Source organism: Microtus pennsylvanicus, chromosome 19, assembly GCF_037038515.1.
Source record: "Microtus pennsylvanicus isolate mMicPen1 chromosome 19, mMicPen1.hap1, whole genome shotgun sequence".
NCBI lineage: Eukaryota > Metazoa > Chordata > Mammalia > Rodentia > Cricetidae > Microtus > Microtus pennsylvanicus.
This window is the reverse complement of record NC_134597.1, coordinates 13,231,035-13,250,561: the sequence shown is the minus strand read 5'-3', so window position 1 is coordinate 13,250,561 and position 19,527 is coordinate 13,231,035. Positions and strand designations below refer to the sequence as shown.

The window sequence follows — 19,527 nt, the reverse complement described above, 5'->3', positions numbered from 1 at the left end:
TGCTTTTGCAGTATTTAACATTACTTTTTATTAAACTAGTCAAATGAAATTAAATACCAAAACCACCAGGTGTATGACATTTCTATCACAACTGACATGTTAGCCCACACTCAGGACCTTTTTCCTTTTTAGATAAAATAGTTCTTAAGAAATGAAGTGAAAGTTATCCAAACACTAGAACGTTACTTATCATGCTCCCAAATTTACATGAGTTCAGAGTATCCCCAATTGTCTGTCTAGTCATACCCAGCCAGAACCATTGAAGGCATGCAGAGACAGAGAGGCCGTTTGAACCAGTTGTGTAACAGCTATCCTATCGCTTTGCTTTAGCTAGTTGGCCAAGTGGTTATGAGGAGGAAAATTAATTAATTAATGCTAAAAGTTAACTAACCTCTATAGAGCCAAAAACTTGTGAATAGCACTTTAGTGCCATAACCAACTGAGATTCAAGGTTATTTTACAGCAATATGTAGGTTTTCAATGAATTTTAGAAAAATTAAAACAGAGCCCAGTTTATAAAATTTCTACGTAAAACAAGTAGACTTCAGGAATTCAGTCTAACTTTAGAGCTGCACGAGATCAAGCTAGACAAATTCCCAGCATGAAGACATGGATGTTTACGAAGACCTCCCCTTAGCTGAGATGTTACTGGCAACCGATGGCTGTCAGCATAGGAAGACTCAGTTTCCTTCAAGGATTCCAGACCTGAGACTACATATGTCACAGTAGGTGGTTCTACATTCATGCCCACACTGGCAGCACTAAGTGGACTCAGGGGGTTTTAAAAACAAACAACACATGAAGTTGGGAGGGGATAGTGGTAACAGTGACAGAGGAGGAACTGGGGGGGGAGAACATGAGGCAGATACACTATATGCATATATCAAACTCTCAAACAAAAAATAATGAAAATAATAATTCAATCTACAATTACGGCAATGATGTCAAGCTGATAGCCACCTCTCTGATGGTTCCATAAAGAATTTGGTGCTGAACTTGCTACATCTCCACTATAATGCTGAATGTATAAGTGATGGCCACTACATCGGCATGATTGGTTCTACAGATACTATGGATGACTAGTCATGTTTAGCCATTTCTCTGTTTAAAACGCTATGGTTCACAAAACTCTTATTCTCAATGGGAATTACAGTTATTCCATTTTAGATGGTTAAAACAGAATATAATTAATGAATTTCAGAAGATCTGGACAGCTAATTACTTGCTACTCAACAAATGATTACAAATTCTGAAAAAAGTATCTTCTAAAGGTCTAAGTTTTATAAGCATTCTGGCATCCTAAATGAAACCAGTTTGTAACTTAGTGACAAACTGAGTCCAAACTTTAAGTAATAAAGGAAGTCTATCTATTTCATGAGATACTTCTAAATATAAACCAGAGAGGAGAAGGAGAGCGAAAGGGAAAGGCAAAAGGAAAGGGGAGGGGAAGGGACGGGAAGGGAGGGGAAGAGAGGTGAGAGGAAGAGTTAGGGAAAAAAAGTTTCTCTCTGGAAAGTGTGTGTGTGTGTGTGTGTGTGTGTGTGTGTGTGTGTGTGTGTGTGTGTGTTCTTTCTAGTTCCCATTTCTGTTGTAATGTTTAGTGATGGACATATAACTTTAGGAACAGGAAATAATTCTTCAAGTTACACAAGAAGTTTCATATGTCATTACAAATTTATTAACTAAATGCATAAGAGTGATTTAGCCATAAACAAACTTTCTGATGAAGTATGCTTTACCTCCAAGACTATATAATGCATACAGCAATATTAATTTTTCATGAAATCGCTTATTCTTTCTTAAAATGTTCATCTTGGCTAATACACTTGAATACAAAGCAATTCTTTCTTACTACTACAAAGCAATACTAAGCAAACTGCAAGAGGTTTCTTTTTTAAAGAGAGAGAGAGAAAGAAAGAGAACCCTAGGTTACAACTCTATCTCTCTGATTTTCAAACCTTGTACCCTTGGAAAAAGCTCTTCGAATCAGTCAGCTACTTGTCCATCTAGATATAGTGACGACCATGGCAACTACAGCTGGCTTTCATGGGAGTCAGATTCAATGTTGTCTAGAAAGAATTACAGTTAGATACTTGCTTCTTCACACATGTTGCTTGTCTTGGCTTAATTTCCATAACAACAAAGTTTATTACTGGAATTACAACAACAATAACAGATTTTATATATTTCATAACAATCTTATATCTATATATCCTTCTTGTAGATCTGAAACTGGATCTAGGGATGCTTAAGTAATCTGGCAATATGATGTTAGAATGTAAAAATAAGTCAATGATATCAAAGCTTACTTTTTGTCTACTTTGCCATATTATAACTAATTTGAAAAGGTAGCAATACACCAAACGCATAAGCAACAATAGCAAAAATGGATAGAATTAACATAAAAACTTTATGCTTTAAAATATTCCATAAAGAAAGTAGCAGATGTTCTATGTAATTGGGAAAACTTTCTGCAAATCAAATGTCTAATAAGGAGTTAATATATCAGACATATAAGTCTTAATAGACAACCAAAATTTAAAATGGTCAAAAGAGCTGAATTTTTAAAATGATATTCCAATGGAAATTATACAAATGGCCAGTAAGCATAGGAAATATTTTTACAAAGTAGGAAAATGTAATACTAAACCACAGTTAGATTCCATCTTATACCCAGTAAAAGGGTTGTAATCATGACAATTGCAAAGGTATGAGAAATTGTAACCCTTGCACTCTGCTTGTGGGAACATAAAATGGTGTATTTATTTTGGAAAAAAAGCCCGTAAGATGTTTGAAACATTAAGCATAAAGTTACTGCATGATTGAGCTCCCTTTGCTTTCTTACACAACCTAGGACCACCTATTCAGGGGCAGCATTGCCCACAATGGACTTGCTCCTGCCACACCAATCATTAATCAACAACAACTACAACAAAGAGCAAACATGCACCACAAACTTCCTTATTGGCCAATTTGATGAAGGCATTTTCTCAATGGAGGTCCTCTCTTCCCAGATGACTGTACATCACTACAAACAGACTAGACAACAAACAACACGTAAGGTATGAGAAAGCAGAGGAGTAAGCACTAATGATTGTGTAGTTTCTTTCTCATAGGAATAAAAAATGCAATTGCTACAATTCATTTTAATGATAGTTAACCAAACTGTGAATAAGCTTAAAAAGATGGTGATCATTGTTTTGTAGATTGTAAGTGGGTAAAGTGTTCACTATGTGAATTGGATCTCAATAAAGCTGTAAGTAAGAAAGCAGCACGGAGAGATCAAACATGAGTGCCAGTATTGGAAGGATTTGCTAAATGTGAAATACTTCAATAGTGATTTTCAAACTCTAACCCTTTCAAATATGCACATGTCCCGGTGGCTACTGAGAATCCTATCAGAGTGTGCAGGCAGCTCATAGGAACATCTAAAGATTAGTGACATGTAACATGAATGGTATACATATTTTTTTCTGTCTCCCAAGGCAAGAAACTTAAATATTGGAACTGTGAGGGAAAAAGATGGTGCCATATGATACTATGAAGAAACTAAGCGAGAGGCCCTGCAAAGCCACATCTAATTGATTCACATGACTTGGTACCATATGATACTGTAAAGAAACTAAGCAAGAGGCCCTGCAAAGCCACATCTAATTGATTCACATGACTGGCATTTCTAAACTTCAGAGGTAACAAGCAAGGCTACAAGAAAGTAAAAGAACAGAGAAGAGTCTGGCCATTTTAGGAGATAACAGAAAGACACAAAGAGTGTAATTTCCAGTGGAGTGCTCATGTACCCTGGAAAAGCAGCCTCACAGAGCCTTTGTATATAGCCACAAAGAAAAGCCATAAATATCCCTGCAGATACACCAAAGCCATAGGGCTGAATGTCCCAGGAAGCTGATTACATCCTGTGTGGGAGTTCACTTTTAGGAGCCTAACCAGAGAAACACAGTCAAACCATTGCTTTCTAATTTCTGACTGATATTTCCATTGGTAATAAAATTATATTCGAAACTAAAACCAAGAAATAAACAAAATGAGGAAGACAGGAAACAGACGGCCCTTGCAGTGTGACAGCAGAAATGCTACAGGCATGCGTGGGAGCTTCAATATGGAAGCCTCTGCGTTTTCCGGAGAGCCACATGTAGTGGTAACAGTCACATTGTGGAGAAAAGTCCTTTCAAGCATCCTCAGAGAAGGGTGAAAGGAGAAGAAGGGAACAAGTTCCCTGTCTTCTCACAAGGCAACTAAAAAAATAAACTACACATGAGTGCCGTACAAAGTCATCTCCTAGACGGTATATACATGTTGCCTTGCTGGTCTTTAAGAGCTCCCGAGTAAACTGAGAGCATGGGAACCCTGGGAAGGGTTGAAGGGGAGAGGCAGGGAGGGGAGCAGAGAAAAATGTAGAGCTCAATAAAAAAAAAATGCGCAATTTATTTTGGTGTCGTCTCCCTTTCTCTAGAATTTTTTATTGTGGTTCTTTGTTCGTTTTGGTTTTTCAGACACCATCACTAAGACCCAAAAGAAATTCTTTTCATTCATTAGGGAAATAAACATGTCCTTTACTGAGCCTTGATTGTCATTCTGACAGAGGCTAAACATTTGGAATCAAAGTTACTTGATTCTCTAAGATATGTGTAAAGAACCTATATGTGTAAAGAACCTATATATGTAAAGAACCTCTATGTGTAAAGAACCATATGTGTAAAGAACCTCTATCTTTGAGAAACAGACTCTTTTTGTTTTGTTTGGTTTGGTTTTTGAGAAAAGACTCTTGAACAGAGGCTTTAGACAGATTTTTATATACTTACAATGTATCATGATCAATTCTGTCTCATGGCCTCCCCTCCAGTTCCTCCTGTCACTGTCACCACCAGCCCATCCCAACTTCCTGTGTTGTTTGTTTTTAACCCCCTGAGTCCACTTGGTGCTGCCAGTGTGTGCATGAATGTAGAACCACCTACTGCGGCAAGTACAGTTTCTCAGGTCTGGGATCCTTGAACAAAACTGGTAGAGCTAGGCATCATCTGGTATGAGCTGTGACACGTAAAACACAAAGTATACTTTCTCGTGACCTTCACTATCTAAATGATTTAATGACCCCCTCATTATGCGAACATAAAGGTCCTTTTTGTCCCATTTAGTCCTTTATGGTACATGTTTGTCATTCATTACCTCAAAATGACTGCTTCCAAATCAAAATTTTAAAAGATACATTCCAGGGCCAGCAGATGGCTCGGGAGGTAGAGGTACTCACTGCCAAGTTTGATGAACGACGTTTAATAAGCGGGACCTATATAATAGAAGCATGACCTACATGCATGTATGACTCTTACAAGGTATCCTCGAACCGCCATATATTACTACACACACAAACATTCTACCCCACAGTTTGAGATTACATTCTCACTAAATTAGTTTGCTAGGTAGATAAAATGGTACAGCAGGGGCTAGAGGCAACTACAAAATGTTTGAAGATGAAGACAGTAAGAGGAAGAAGATAGCCAAAACTCCCAGCGTGGAGAAGGGCCTCATGGAGTCCCCCCTTTATCTGAGGAGTCACTGGTCGTCCATGGCTGCTGGGGAAGAGAGAGCCACTGCTCAGCTATGCCCATCTCTGAGAGGCTACCCATGTTCTAATAGACGCTCTCACGTGGACATATAGACACGCAGATATGAAACACAGCACTGAGTGGGCCCTGTGGGTGCTAAAGTTAAAACAAATAAGAACACATGAAGTTGGGAGGGCGTGAAAAGTGGTGGGAAGAACACAAAATACATTGGCGGGGAATGGATGGGAATTTAATCAAAGCATACTACATGCATGGATGAATATTAAATTATTTAAAAAGAACCGATGTTGCCTCAGAAAGACAACTGTTAGTAGAGTTTAAAGTTCCATTTGTGATAAACATGGTCTTCATAGTTCTCCTTACAATCACCTAGTCAGAAGGGCTGGTTCTTCAATTCTCATTGTCTTAACCTCCTTTTCACTTAGTTTGCTTATACTCTCTGCTCTATGACTGTTAAACCCCAGTTACCCATGGTGAATCCCCAGAGGGACTAAAATGCAGTGTGGCATTTTATACAGGGTTTTCATCCATGCATGTTTTCCCATCTCCCAACTAAATACGGAATTTAGTTACTAATGTCATTTTAACCCTTTTTAATTTCTATTATGATCCCTTCAACCTCTTAAAAAAAAAAAAACAACTGTAAACTCTAACAAACTAATGTAGAAGCTTGCCATCCTTATGCCTGTTTTTTTTTAGTGATGGGGAGGATGTAGATAGGCACATTTTATGACTCGGAATTTAGGATTCATATCCTGTTCCTGAGTTTGGGAGGCAAAGTATTTCTACTGGCATTGTCCAAATGCCTTGGTATCACCAAGAATAAACAATGAAGCTCCCCAGAGCTGCAGGCAAGAAAAAAAAAGAGGCTCACACCCCTCCCCCACTCTGCATTCCTGGGGAAAGAGATGGAGTTAGGGAATGGAGTCAACAGCCACATCTGTCTGGGATATACCATGAAATAACACTACTTAAAGGCCTTACTTTAATATATTTATCTTTATTTTAACATAGAAACGCATATTAATACAAGACAGCTAGGATCTATTAAAAATTAAATTGCTAAATTTTTTCATAATAAAGCTTTTCACAACACATACTAAATAATGGTAATTAATTCATTAATTGTTCATAATAAGCAATTTAAGAGTTTAAATTAGCCACCTTCACACTGAAGTAGTTAAAAGGGCAGTTCCTAACACAAACTATGGTAGGTTAGTGGAAATGATTTTTATTGGTATTTAGGGTTTGTTTGGCTTTTTTTTTTTAAACCTTAAAATGCCATGATCTCTTGCTTCCATTTGGGCTTTAAGAAAATGAACTTTAAAGGAAACACTGAGCCAGATTCTCTGGCTTTTGAACTCTGCAGGAGTTCCACTGGATGAAAACATTCATAATAAGGTGGCTCTTAATTTTTAAAAAGCTTCTCCTATCACCATCACGAGACAAGTCAGCTGGGTTCAGCGGGGTCACACTGAAGAAAAGCCCTGAAACAAAGCCTAAATTCTATTGCTAAGAAGCATCAGATACATTGATATCATTTCTTAAATATTATTCACAGTGAGCCTCTCTCCGGTGTATGGTTAGTTTCTCTCCTGTGTACACCATTCTGAAACCCAACTGCATGTGAGCCTCTACACAGACTGCTGCATTTCCGAACTAACCATTGAACTTGGCACATGATTCTCATTCAATTTGTTAAATTGTTGAATTAATGTTTACATATCCTATTATGCTTTGTTAACGTATTTTGCTCATTAGACTAAATTCTTAAGGACAATATGGTGTACAATTTATCTTCCTACCTTCATTGTCCTGTTCACCACATTAAACAAATTAGAAACTTGGTGAACTGATCTGTTAATAATTAATTCCACAAACGTTGTATGTTTGTAGCACCCTGAGGACATTGACTGCAAGTAGGTGTTGCTTGAACATTACTCCTGATCAAAGCATTGAAAGAAAACAAAACCATAAAACATCCAAGTCTATAGGAATGCTTGCAAACGTGAAGCATTTGTATTTGTTCAGACATAATTCTTTAATAGCAAGTCTCTATCACTTAATGGTTCACAATATTAAATTAAATATTATTTAATTTTGTTTAATAAAACTTAATTAAACATTTTTTATTTTTAAAATTTTCTTCCCAATATTTGGTCTTCATTAAATTTTTAGTACAGATATACTAAAATTTCACAAACAACTCCCCTTGATAGTTCCCATGTCCTGCCTTTTGGTGTCCTCTGCACTGTTCTCCATATTTCTCACTGATATTTGTATTTCTCTTCAAATATTCACATTATAATCTCTGAGTCTCAAAATGTTTGGAGGAAAGACGCTTAGTAGGTTCTAGCCAACATGATGTTTTCACTTACAAAGGAAGGTTTTGAAACACTGATCTGAGTGAGACACAAGGAGAAATCTGTGAAGAAGGCTGATATCAGGCAAGCTTCTACAAATGTTAAAATGCCAAAGGTGGCCATGAGCAAACTGACAAAACCGAGGGGAAGCAGGGAACAGACTCTCCCTCAGCTAACACCTTGAGCTCAGACTTGCAGCTTTCAGAACTGTACTAATAAACTTTTGGTGCTTAATCCATTCAGTTTACAGCACTTTGTGATATCAGCCTATGGAAAAACACAGGTCCTAAGCAGCAAGGAAAGAGAATGTTAGGGCAAAGGGAGTAACCTAAGTACTTGAGATAAACTTAAAATTTTAAATGTGGGTTGGAAGAACTCAGGAGCTCAAAGCATTTGCCTAACATGCTACATAAAGCCCTGAGTTCAATTCCAGCAACACACACAATTGAGGATGAAAGTCAATGGCAAACAAAAAAAAAAAATGAGCGAGGGCATTTGTGGAAGTAAAATCATAATTCAGTGAAGTATTGCGTCTACTTTATAGAAGAAGAGTGTTAAATGTAGGAAGGAAAGAGCTACAGTCTTAAAAAGTGTTAAGTGTAACAACACTGCTATAGCTAGTAAGAGTATTACCATTTATTTATTAAAGACCAATTCTGTACCTTGTGTCACTTATCACTTAATACACAGAAAGTCTTCTCCGCGCTGGTGATAGGACAATTGATAAGGTGGTTGGAGATTAGACTGACACTAACTCAGAGCATTTAGATTAAAACAGATTTGCCTCCATAAAGTAAACAGGCTTTCCCTAATCCATTGAAGATGCAACAAAAAAACTGGCCTTAGCTGGGCGTGGTGGCGCACACCTTTAATTAACCCCAGCACCTTGGAGGCAAGGCAGGCCTAACTCTGTGAGTTCAAAGCCAGTCTGGTTTACAGAGTGAGTTCCAGGACAGCTAGTGCTGTGACACAGAAAAACCTTGCCTCAAAATACACAGAGAAAAACCATCACCCTTCCCAAATAAGACCTAATTCTAGAAGACTGCTTTTGAACTCAAACCTCACTGGCTCTCCCAAGTCTCTACTCGGAAAACCAACCCTGTGTTTTTGAACTTGCCATTTTTCTTAGTCATGGGAGCTAATTCTTTGTATTTACTATCGGTTCTGATTATCAGGAGAACCCTAATATACAGAGCAAGAACTCAAAGAGCATTGGATATTATTATATTCTTGGGTCAGGTGGAAATGAAAATGCCTCTTTGTGCCAATGAGAATAATTGAGTATCAGATGATTAAGAAAATTGCCTAAGAACACACTGTTAATAAGTCACAGAGAGGATTCCAGCTAAGCCTGATTCCAAAGTACATGTTTCTTCCGCTACGTATTGCTACCTAAGACCTGACAGAGAGGCTAGACATGAAGTAGAATGTGAGACTGTTTTCTAAAGGTACAGGAAGATGAAGAATGGGATTCAAAAATTTCCAGGCACAATCAATATAAGAAAAATCTAGTCCAGTGGCCTTGAAACTTTAAGTCCCAATATCTACCACTCCATAGATACCTCACCAAATTTTGATATGAAATATCAGTCTTTTAAAGTGATTTTTTAAAATTTTTTTAATTAAGAATAAAAACCTCAAATATTCTCAAATATGTTATATGCTAATTTTAGGCCCTTAAGTAGGAAAACGTCACTGGACATCTCTTTCCACTTACTGAAACTCATGATCGCTACTGTTAACTCTGCATTGCATAAGTGATCATGATCCTATAGCAAGTGTGAGCCAAGCTCAGTTAATTGCCTCACAATGTTTGCAGCACACCTGCTGATCTGCGGTCTCATTGACAGAGAACTAAAGGATATCAAGGAAGTGATAAGTAACAAGCCACAGATAAGATTATCACAGCTTTCAAATAAAATGGTTTTATGCACTTGAAGATGACACCAATTATAAAACTCATCATCAATTCAACACATTCTCAAAAAAAAAGTACATGACAGCTTTTTAGAAATTATATAGACATTTACACAATTACTTATCACTTTTGGTACCATAATTAAAGCTTTAGCTTAAGTCATTTTCATGTTCAAGTAAAAAAATATTCTGAATCACTGTTGGCCTTTTCTGTCTATGAACAGGTTTACAGTGAAAGTCTGCCTTCAAACACCTTCACTTTTGAGACAGATGTATAACTTCAGCAGAGTGCTAAAACTTGGGGAACTTATACTGCAGTTACCTTCCCTGGTACACCTGATAAATATCCAAGTAAATATTACCTGTTTCTTTCAAAACTGGATCAGAGAATACGCTTTCTCAAGAAATACCAAGCAACCAATTAAAGTTAAAAGCCAACCTTGTTAGGTGAAACTAATGCAAAACAAACAAACAAACAAACCTGAAGTCACAGGAATATACAAGACTTTTATGTGCAGCTATGTTTCTATATTATAATTTATACTTGGATATGATGGCAAAAATGTCTGAATGAAGAATGTTTTGGTGTGGTGAGAATAGAATACTCAAATGACTGAACCTGAAGCATGGCTTAGAAAGTGAAGTAAGTAGGGTTAGGATGTGAAAACTCAAGCAAAGGCCTAGCTCCATATTCTTGAGGGAGAATTAAAGAATAGGAAGGTGGGTTTGGGAAGTTAGGGCTCAAGGTACTACATAGCTAGTATAATCAAAACAGAGCACAGCTGGAATTGGTTTGTAACTGAGCTGTTACTATGCCACAGTGGTTAGCTACACTATGCTTTCTGACTTCTGTTTTTCAACTAAACTAAGGAATATAATCATAAAATCTAAAAATGAATGTTATGGCCTTTTTACTACAAAGAAGAAAGGTTGCATGATTAAAAATATTAGAATGAAAACTAAGCAGAATAAACAGAATCCCTATATAGGCTCTAAGATAACTACTAGATACCTGGTATCAGCGGTTAAATAGTAATGCTAAACAAATATGCAAACACATGTTTGCACGAGTAAATAATGAATAATTAAAAGCCATATTTGTATTTCAAGATTATTATTCTCACCTTAACGAGCTCATCTTATAGTTATTATCTGGTTAATCAAATTTTATTGCCAAAACCTTTGGTTCTGTTTTGGGATTGCTACCTCTGAACTTTAATTTAAATAATTCTACAAACTTAATATAATAAATAATATTTTAAATCTCATTGTAGTTATGTATTTGATGTACTGAATTAAATTATGAAAACAGCCAATGTCTTATTTTACTACTGACTCCAATCCACGATGGTTTTTTAATCTAATTAATCCACAGGGAAATCTTTGGTTTTGTGCACTCTTTCCCACAACATTTTAATATTATATATATATATATATATATATATATATATATATATGGATGAACATGCACATTTGCATGCTACACTTTGATTTTTTAAGTCACAGAAAACAGTGACTATTAGATATCAGGTGAGTGGAGTAGAAAAGCAAATGTGAGATTTTAGATGATAAATCTTCTGTGAACTAAGCAGTAGAAGTTTCTTCTGCAATAAGTATTCGTTCAGGGCTTGGGGTGCAGCCAAGTAGTAGAGCACATGGGACTGGGTTTAAACCTGCCCCCCCATACTACCAAATAAAATATTGGTTCTGCCTAATTATCACTTATTGAAAGGCCTGATAAGTCAAAGAATTTATTCAAATAGCTGTATAATGCCACCTCATGCCAGTACCTTTCTCATTTGATAGACATACAGGACTTACAGAGGCTTCCATCCTCACATCAGGCTTCTTTGCTCAACTGAATCATTTCACTCCGGAGGATGCATTAACCCTCTACTCTGTCCTCTCAATCTATCAATCTAGATCCTCTTTCTTCTTCTCTCACCTACCTCTAAGAAATCTACCTATTTTACTTCCAAAACATCTTTTAAATCCAGTCTTTTTCTATTCCTCTGACACTCTTTTCAAATTCATTTCTTTGACACAACTGTAACTTGAAATGATCACCTCCTGACCTGCGGGTATCCTGTCCCTTTTCACTAGCAGTATGATAAAGCACTGAGGACTTTAACCAAGTCCGCAGTCATCTGGCTGCTTGCTGGTTTCCAAACCTTCCTCCCTCATCCCTCTCAGGTTTTCAGGACAAACTCAAAACCTTCTCTAACCCCCTGAAGGTCTCTTTCTTATTCTCTCCATAATTCCTACCCACAATCTGTTCTGTGTTTTATCTTTCTTTGAACTCAACCCCGTCTTCTTTTCCTGGATAATATTTGCAGAATGGCTTCCTCTGGGAGTGACGACAAGAACACTTCTCTAGCAAACCAGCCTGGACAGGCACAAGTCTGGATTAGGAGTCTCTGCTGAGAGCTTCTACAAGCCCTTTAAACCTTCAGTTTTAAGATATTTAATTTAAGATATTGTTCATAGGGCAACACCTCTACCACCTTAATGCCTAGCAAAGAATACAGTCATGGTGAATAAATGAATGACAGTGCCCTTCAATAACTGCTCTGAATCATGACCTACAAAGAAATATTACTTAAACATGGCTCTTTGTGGCAGATTATCTGGTGATATCAAGAGAATGTCTTCCTGTCTGAAAATCCTAACAATGCTAAAGACTCAAAAATCTTCAAACCATTTCCTCAACCTAGGTCAAAGGTTCATCAAGTAGGCTATATTCTAAAGGGCCAGTCATAAGCATCACAGGGAAAATTTGAAGAAAAGCTTGCTCTATAGGAAATGTGTCAACAGTTGTTTCCCCGATCAATTTTATCAGAGTAATTGTCACCATGTCAGAACACTGAACACAATCAATATACAATATGCATGGATCTCTAGAGTTGACCACAATGGAGCCAATTTCAACAAGAGATAGTTATTAGAACCACGTAATCCAGAAGTCCTGAAATGGTCTGAGTACTACACTACAAGTTAGTTTACAATTTCAAATATCCATTAATGTCAATAGACAGCCATCAATAGGCTATACAGAAATTCTGACAAGCCTCATCACATGGACACAGTTACAAAAACCACATTTTTAAAAGCTCTGCAGAAATGTAAGTAGCTTGATAGTAGCATGAACTTTTACAGGATTTTTGCTAAAAGCCCAAATTCTCTGACAATCAAGTCTATGAAAAGTCCACTTTGTAATGCTAACTTTACTCAGAAAAACAAACAAGCAAAATAACCAACATGTTGCATCCATTCCATTTGTAAGTATGAAGGGAAGCCACTAAAACAATGTTTCCCTTTATGATAATGTACAACACATTTATGAAATCACTGTCAGTGTCTCCAAACAGACCTCTTTCATAGTTTATCCCTCTTAAACTCATTGCTTTGCAGGGACTTTTCTCTGAGGACATACTCTACACAAGCCACATGGGAACAGAGGATCAAAATGGCCAAAACTGCTGCTGACTCATGGGTGTCTTAAAGTTTCAACAAATGATGCCTAACTGCATGCTAAATGGTTACCACCCGTCCCTTACGGTTTACCAATCCTATACTTACCTATAGTGCTACCACCCTGAAATTACAGGTTCCTGGGCAAGGACATTAACAGTAATAATATACTTTGTAGTAATATTTATTTGTGGATCTCTTAAACAAGTTTCAACATTTATGAATTGACTATTATCACAGTAAACCCGGCTTCCACAGAGAAAACCCAAAGCCTTGATTTCTCTTCTGGTTTTTTTTTTTTTTTTTTTTTTTTGGTTTTTCGAGACAGGGTTTCTCTGTGGCTTTGGAGCCTGTCCTGGAACTAGCTCTGTAGCCCAGTCTGGTCTCGAACTCACAGAGATCCGCCTGCCTCTGCCTCCCGAGTGCTGGGATTAAAGGCGTGCGCCACCATTGCCCGGCTTGATTTCTCTTCTGTATCAGCATTAAGTGGGCAGTGAGGGGTATTTCTTTGCTACATCAGATAACATGTCTGCTCTTGGTAGCAAGGTATTGAATATTAAAAGTGTATTGTGTAATATGTGCTGTAAAACCATGGAAGAAATTTAATAATTGTGATATCAACAAATTGAACTGTATCATATTTGTTATACATACACACTGTAAACGACAATTTTCACCACATCTTCTACAGGAGGTGCTCTTAGAATTGTGCATCAAACCAACAAAAACTGGCATGAAACTAACATATATCCCAAGTTAAAAACTCTGAGCTGTGTAATATCAAAACACGATCAGCAAAAGGAAAATAAATAGAAGAGACTCCCGAGGGGCTGTACGGAGCCAACATTGGGCAGTGTTTGTACACTGTCCAAACAGAGGGTCCCCATCCTCGATGCAGCTTCATCTAATAATACCTACTGGAGAAAAAGGCAAACGATAGCATAGAAACCTGGAGCTATAGGCACTGAATGGCACCCTTCAACTAACTAAAGACATGTGGAATTCAGCTATCCCAGGCTTCCTAAATAACATGATTGCACCCTCATACATCAAAATTGGCCTTTGAATTTGCCAGCCTAAGTCTTGCCCAATAGACAAACATAAGTAATGTCTGTGCACGGATCAGAAACATAATGCGCATGTTGCTACCCAGTTTTCCGTGAGTGTTCCTAGCTCAGTCAGTAAAGTGCTTCACAAGCATGAAGACCTGAGTTCAAATCCAAGCACGCAAGTAAAAAGGTAAGTGAGGTAACACATACTTATAATCCTAGTGTTGAGCCGGGTGGTGGTGGCGCATGCCTTTAATCCCAGCACTCGGGAGGCAGAGGCAGGCGGATCTCTGTGAGTTCGAGACCAGCCTGGTCTACAAGAGCTAGTTCCAGGACAGGCTCCAAAACCATAGAGAAACCCTGTCTCGAAAAAAAACCAAAAAAAAAATCCTAATGTTGAGAAGGAAGAGGCAGGAAGACTCCCTGGGCTCCCTGGAAAGTGTGTCTAACATAATTGGTGAAATTAGGACCAATGAAAGACCTGTCTCAAAGGGGATGATGGGCTTTCTGAGGATGATACCTTATACTGCCCTTTGGCCTGCACATACAAACAAACACACACACACACACACACACACACACACACACACAAAGGTACCCTGATCTTTTTATTACAGTTATATGAAACCGTAAACTTCAAATATTTCTCCATTATCAAAGGTTTTTAGAAATTAGTTCCACTAATATATGATTCATAAATTCTATGCAAGTATATCACCACTTGTTCTAAAACAACTTATATCATAAATGTTATCATGCATCTTCAAGCTACTGTGCATGTTTTCCACAAAAGACTCAAATTATTCATGGTAAAATTGTCTTCTGTGTTAGAGCAGTTCCAATGCCTTCCAAATTTTCACTCACTGTAAATTCATAACCCCAACCATAATAGTGGACACATGGAATTCAGCCTTTTTAGTCTTTTATGATCCTGGAACTGATGAAACAGTGCTCAGAAAGTCTGTCTCAAGGGCATTTAAGGAGATCTGAGCACACGACTTTCCTCTACATAGCTAGTAAATCCATATTAGTTGAGACTATCACATACATTAACTTCTCAAACATACACATCACATATATAGGTTGATAGCCAGAAAATTATACCCAAAAGAACTAAACTCATTGTCCTACAGAAATGAGGAGCATGGTACTGGAAAGAACATAAAAATGTAGAAAATAATCATAGTAGTTAGCATTTCCTCAGTAAGCCCAGGACACATTTCTCAATAGATTACCTCACTATGTCGTATGCACATTGACAGCCTCCAAGTTAATACCAAGTCACACAGAACTGTGAAAGCACTTGCCTAGTAAGCAAGACTGAGTCCAAGTGGTGGGTACCCAGAGCCCAGTGCCCTTGATACTAGGCCACACTGCCTAGTCCAGTAAGGGGGGGGAAAGGTTTTCACCTTTAAAAAGTATAGTCCAGAAGGAAGTTTCTATTACTGACTGGTACTTTAGCTGAATGTCAGTTCCTATAAATAGTAGAAACTTAACTCTTAAAAACACACCTATTCTTAAAGCAACTGATTATGAAATCATTTGAAGAACAGAAATGAGTATGCTCTTAGCAATTTTCACAGCCATTATAATACTTTTCCTTTCCAAATCCACCTAAGAGCATTTGTAAAGTGCTAAAATAAATTAGCTGGATTGTAAAAGAGGAGATTTTTGAAACGTTGGTAAATGAACAACCTAAGTTTCTTCATACTTAGTGGGGAAAATACGTAAGAGACATTCATTCTCCTGAAAACTTTTCAGAAGCACTGACATTTAGGTTCTGCAAAGGGCTCTCATAAAAGCGGACAATTTATGACAATTAACACTGTGACTCTGTGAGTAGTAGGAAAATCGATCAAGGCCGATAAGCTACATTTATGGGTGAAGTAACAAAAGGCCTTGTGAATACAAAAGGTGATTCAAAAGGGCACAGACCTTCTCTCCCATCCACCGGGAGGAGCTCTCCTGCAGAGGCACCTGAGCTCTAGACCTGCAGCCAAGGTAACTTCAGGAAGACTCAAAGCTGAGCCTTGCCTCCTACCCACACAACAGGGCACATTTAGAAAATATGTGACACTTCTGATACTTTAGTTTGCTGATTCACTGAGGAGCTGTGAGGCAAGTGAGGTCCCATGAGAGAGGAGAGAGACAGAGAGAGAGAGAGAGAGAGAGAGAGACAGAGACAGAGACAGAGACACAGAGAGAGACAGAGAGAGACTGAGACACAGAGAGAGAGACACAGAGAGAGAGTCAGAGAGAGAGACAGAGACAGAGAGACAGAGACAGAGACACAGAGAGAGACAGAGAGAGACTGAGACACAGAGAGAGAGACACAGAGAGAGAGTCAGAGAGAGAGACAGAGAGAGAGAGACAGAAAGAGAGAGAGAGAGAGAGAGAGACAGAGACAGAGACAGAGACAGAGACACAGAGAGAGACACAGAGAGACTGAGACACAGAGAGAGAGAGAGACAGAGAGAGAGTCAGAGAGAGAGAGAGAGACAGAGAGAGAGAGAGAGACACAGACACAGAGAGACAGAGAGAGACTGAGACACAGAGAGAGAGAGACACAGAGAAGAGTCAGAGAGAGAGAGACAGAGAGAGACAGAGACACAGACACAGAGAGAGACAGAGAGAGACTGAGACAGAGAGAGAGACACAGAGAGAGAGTCAGAGAGAGAGAGAAAGAGACAGAGAGAGAGTCAGAGAGAGACAGAGAGACACAGAGAGAGCAGATCCTTTTCATTCATTCACACTAGAGGAACACAGTAGATGAAGCATCACAAAACACGGCAAATTCAAAGTACTTAATTATTCTTGCCTAGGTCTTCCGACTTAAAATCTAATTTTAAAATCCTATTAAATCGAGTTATCTGGCTTATGCTGTGCAAAGTAAGAGAAGAGAACAATGTCCTAAGTGTCAACTGGGTATAGCTTCAGTAGGTAGAATCCCAGCTTCATATCCCCATGGTAATTGCATTTATAAGTGTATTGCTTTTAATATTTCTGCTTCTTAAAGATAAATATTTTAACTTACTTGCTCACATTTTTAAAAGAATAATGCAACTGGGGTGAGCATGTTAAACTTACTCAATATTACAACAGCAAAAAGTACAATATACTTTCTCGAATCTACAAATTCAATCAACAAATGTTTTCTGAGCACCTACTAATACAGGCATAACACCTACAGACAGCTTCCTGGGGAGAAAACAATGAACTAATCTTAAGAAGTTTTCATTAAGCAAATTTCTTATTTACAACTTTTTCAGGAAAAAAAAACTTAAGAAATCTATTGCTCTGCAACATATTTAGGTGTTGCAAGTCTGATTCTCAGTTATAAGTAGATTTTGTTTCCTATCTAATCAGCTTCATTTTATTCTACAAAATCCATATTTTCTTTAAAACAATGAATGGCAACACACCCTTAAAAACAAAACGAAAATAACAAAAATCTCTTCCTGTTTCCCCCAAATCTGCCCATATTCATTCCCTTCTCTGGCATGGGCACAACTGCAAAGATCTGTTGGGCAGCCCCTCACCTGAAAAAGAGTTTGGAGATAAAGCTGGCTTTCTCTAAAGGCGACTTCTGCATGATGTCTCCGTGGTGCACTGAGGTCTGTGTCCCGCCAGGTTCAGGTTGGACTCGACCTCTCAATATCCAGGACCCAGCCGATGCTTTTGGCTCTTCCCCTTTTCTAGGACCTGCGGTGATGTCATTTGCTTCCAATTTCCCCCAACCAACTGGGTCCCACACACCGCCCCTTCCCTCTGCTTTCTTCCCCCGCCTCTACAACCCAGGTTAAAAGCCAACGCTGCCTAGCCCAGCCCCACAGCCACTGCTCTCCACGCCCCGCGCCCGCCCCAAGCGCTCCTTCCTCCTGGGAGCCGAGCCTTGCGCGCGCTCGCCTGCCCGCCCGCGCCTCATTTTCCCGGCTCTCACTCCCAGCGCCTTCCTGCACTCCCTGTATCTCTACCTTCTGGAGGTAGCAGCTCAGAATCCAGGTTCGGAAAAACCGTGGCAAATCTGCGGGACTTACAAATCCTCCTAGGTAGGACCAAGGACCATTCACTGACCTCCTTAGCTACTAGGAGCCTTTCTTCTCTGTCTTTTCCTTCTCTCTCTCCCACTTCTCCGTCTTCTCTTTCTCCCTCCCCTCCTTCTCTTAGTCCTTGTCTGCCTTCAATTCTTTCTCCTTCTTGTTCTCGTTTTTGACCTCCTTCTTCTTCTCCCCCTCTTTCTCTGCTTTCCTCTCTTTCTCTTTCATCTCTTTCTCCTCCTCCTCCACCTTCATCTTTTTCTCCTCCTCCCCAGCCTTCATCTCTTTCTCCTCCTCCTCCACCTTCATCTCTTTCTCCTCCTCCCCAGCCTTCATCTCTTTCTCCTCCTCGGCCTTCATCGATTTCTCCTTCATCTCTTTCTCCTTTTTCTTGGCTTTCTCCCCTTTCTTTTCCTCCACCTTCATCTCTTTCTCCTCCTCCTCCACCTTCATCTCTTTCTCCTCCTCGGCCTTCATCGATTTCTCCTTCATCTCTTTCTTTTTCTTCGCTTTCTCCCCTTTCTTTTCCTCCACCTTCATCTCTTTCTCCTCCTCCCCAGCCTTCATCTCTTTCTCCTCCTCGGCCTTCATCGATTTCTCCTTCATCTCTTTCTCCTTTTTCTTCGCTTTCTCCCCTTTCTTTTCCTCCACCTTCATCTCTTTCTCCTCCTCCCCAGCCTTCATCTCTTTCTCCTCCTCGGCCTTCATCGATTTCTCCTTCATCTCTTTCTCCTTTTTCTTCGCTTTCTCCCCTTTCTTTTCCTCCACCTTCATCTCTTTCTCCACTTTTTCCTCCTTTTTCACTTTCTCTCCCTCCTCCTGTCTCCTTAGCTTCTGGCTGAGTTACAGTTAACTTTTCAAGATCCATTTTGAAAAGATGAAAGTGTGGCTTCTCTGTATCAAAGAACAGACTCAGAAAGCTGCACAGTTCCACGGAAATCCTTCAAGAGCTGGACAAAACCTAAGCTCTGTTGACTGAGGCTCTAGGGTAGCCGTAGTGGCTCAAACACGTATGTCACAATTCCCTGATATGTCATAATTACAGCAAAAGCCCTAACAAGGAAAGGGAACTGCTGCTTTCCCCTATGAGGTACGCGTGTGTCATACGTAT

At 38.9% G+C, this 19,527-nt stretch overlaps 1 protein-coding gene across 1 annotated transcript in view; it reads right to left on the bottom strand.

Annotated features, from left to right (window-relative positions):
* Cftr (CF transmembrane conductance regulator) overlaps positions 1 to 18,144 on the bottom strand; it is a 139,911-nt gene extending 121,767 nt beyond the window's left edge. Inside the window, exon 1 of the mRNA XM_075953676.1 lies at positions 17,919 to 18,144. Within this exon, the coding sequence (XP_075809791.1) occupies positions 17,919 to 17,971 (53 nt within the window). The 5' untranslated portion in view covers positions 17,972 to 18,144. The remainder of the gene's footprint in view (positions 1 to 17,918) is intronic.
* Positions 18,145 to 19,527: the final 1,383 nt, after the last annotated feature.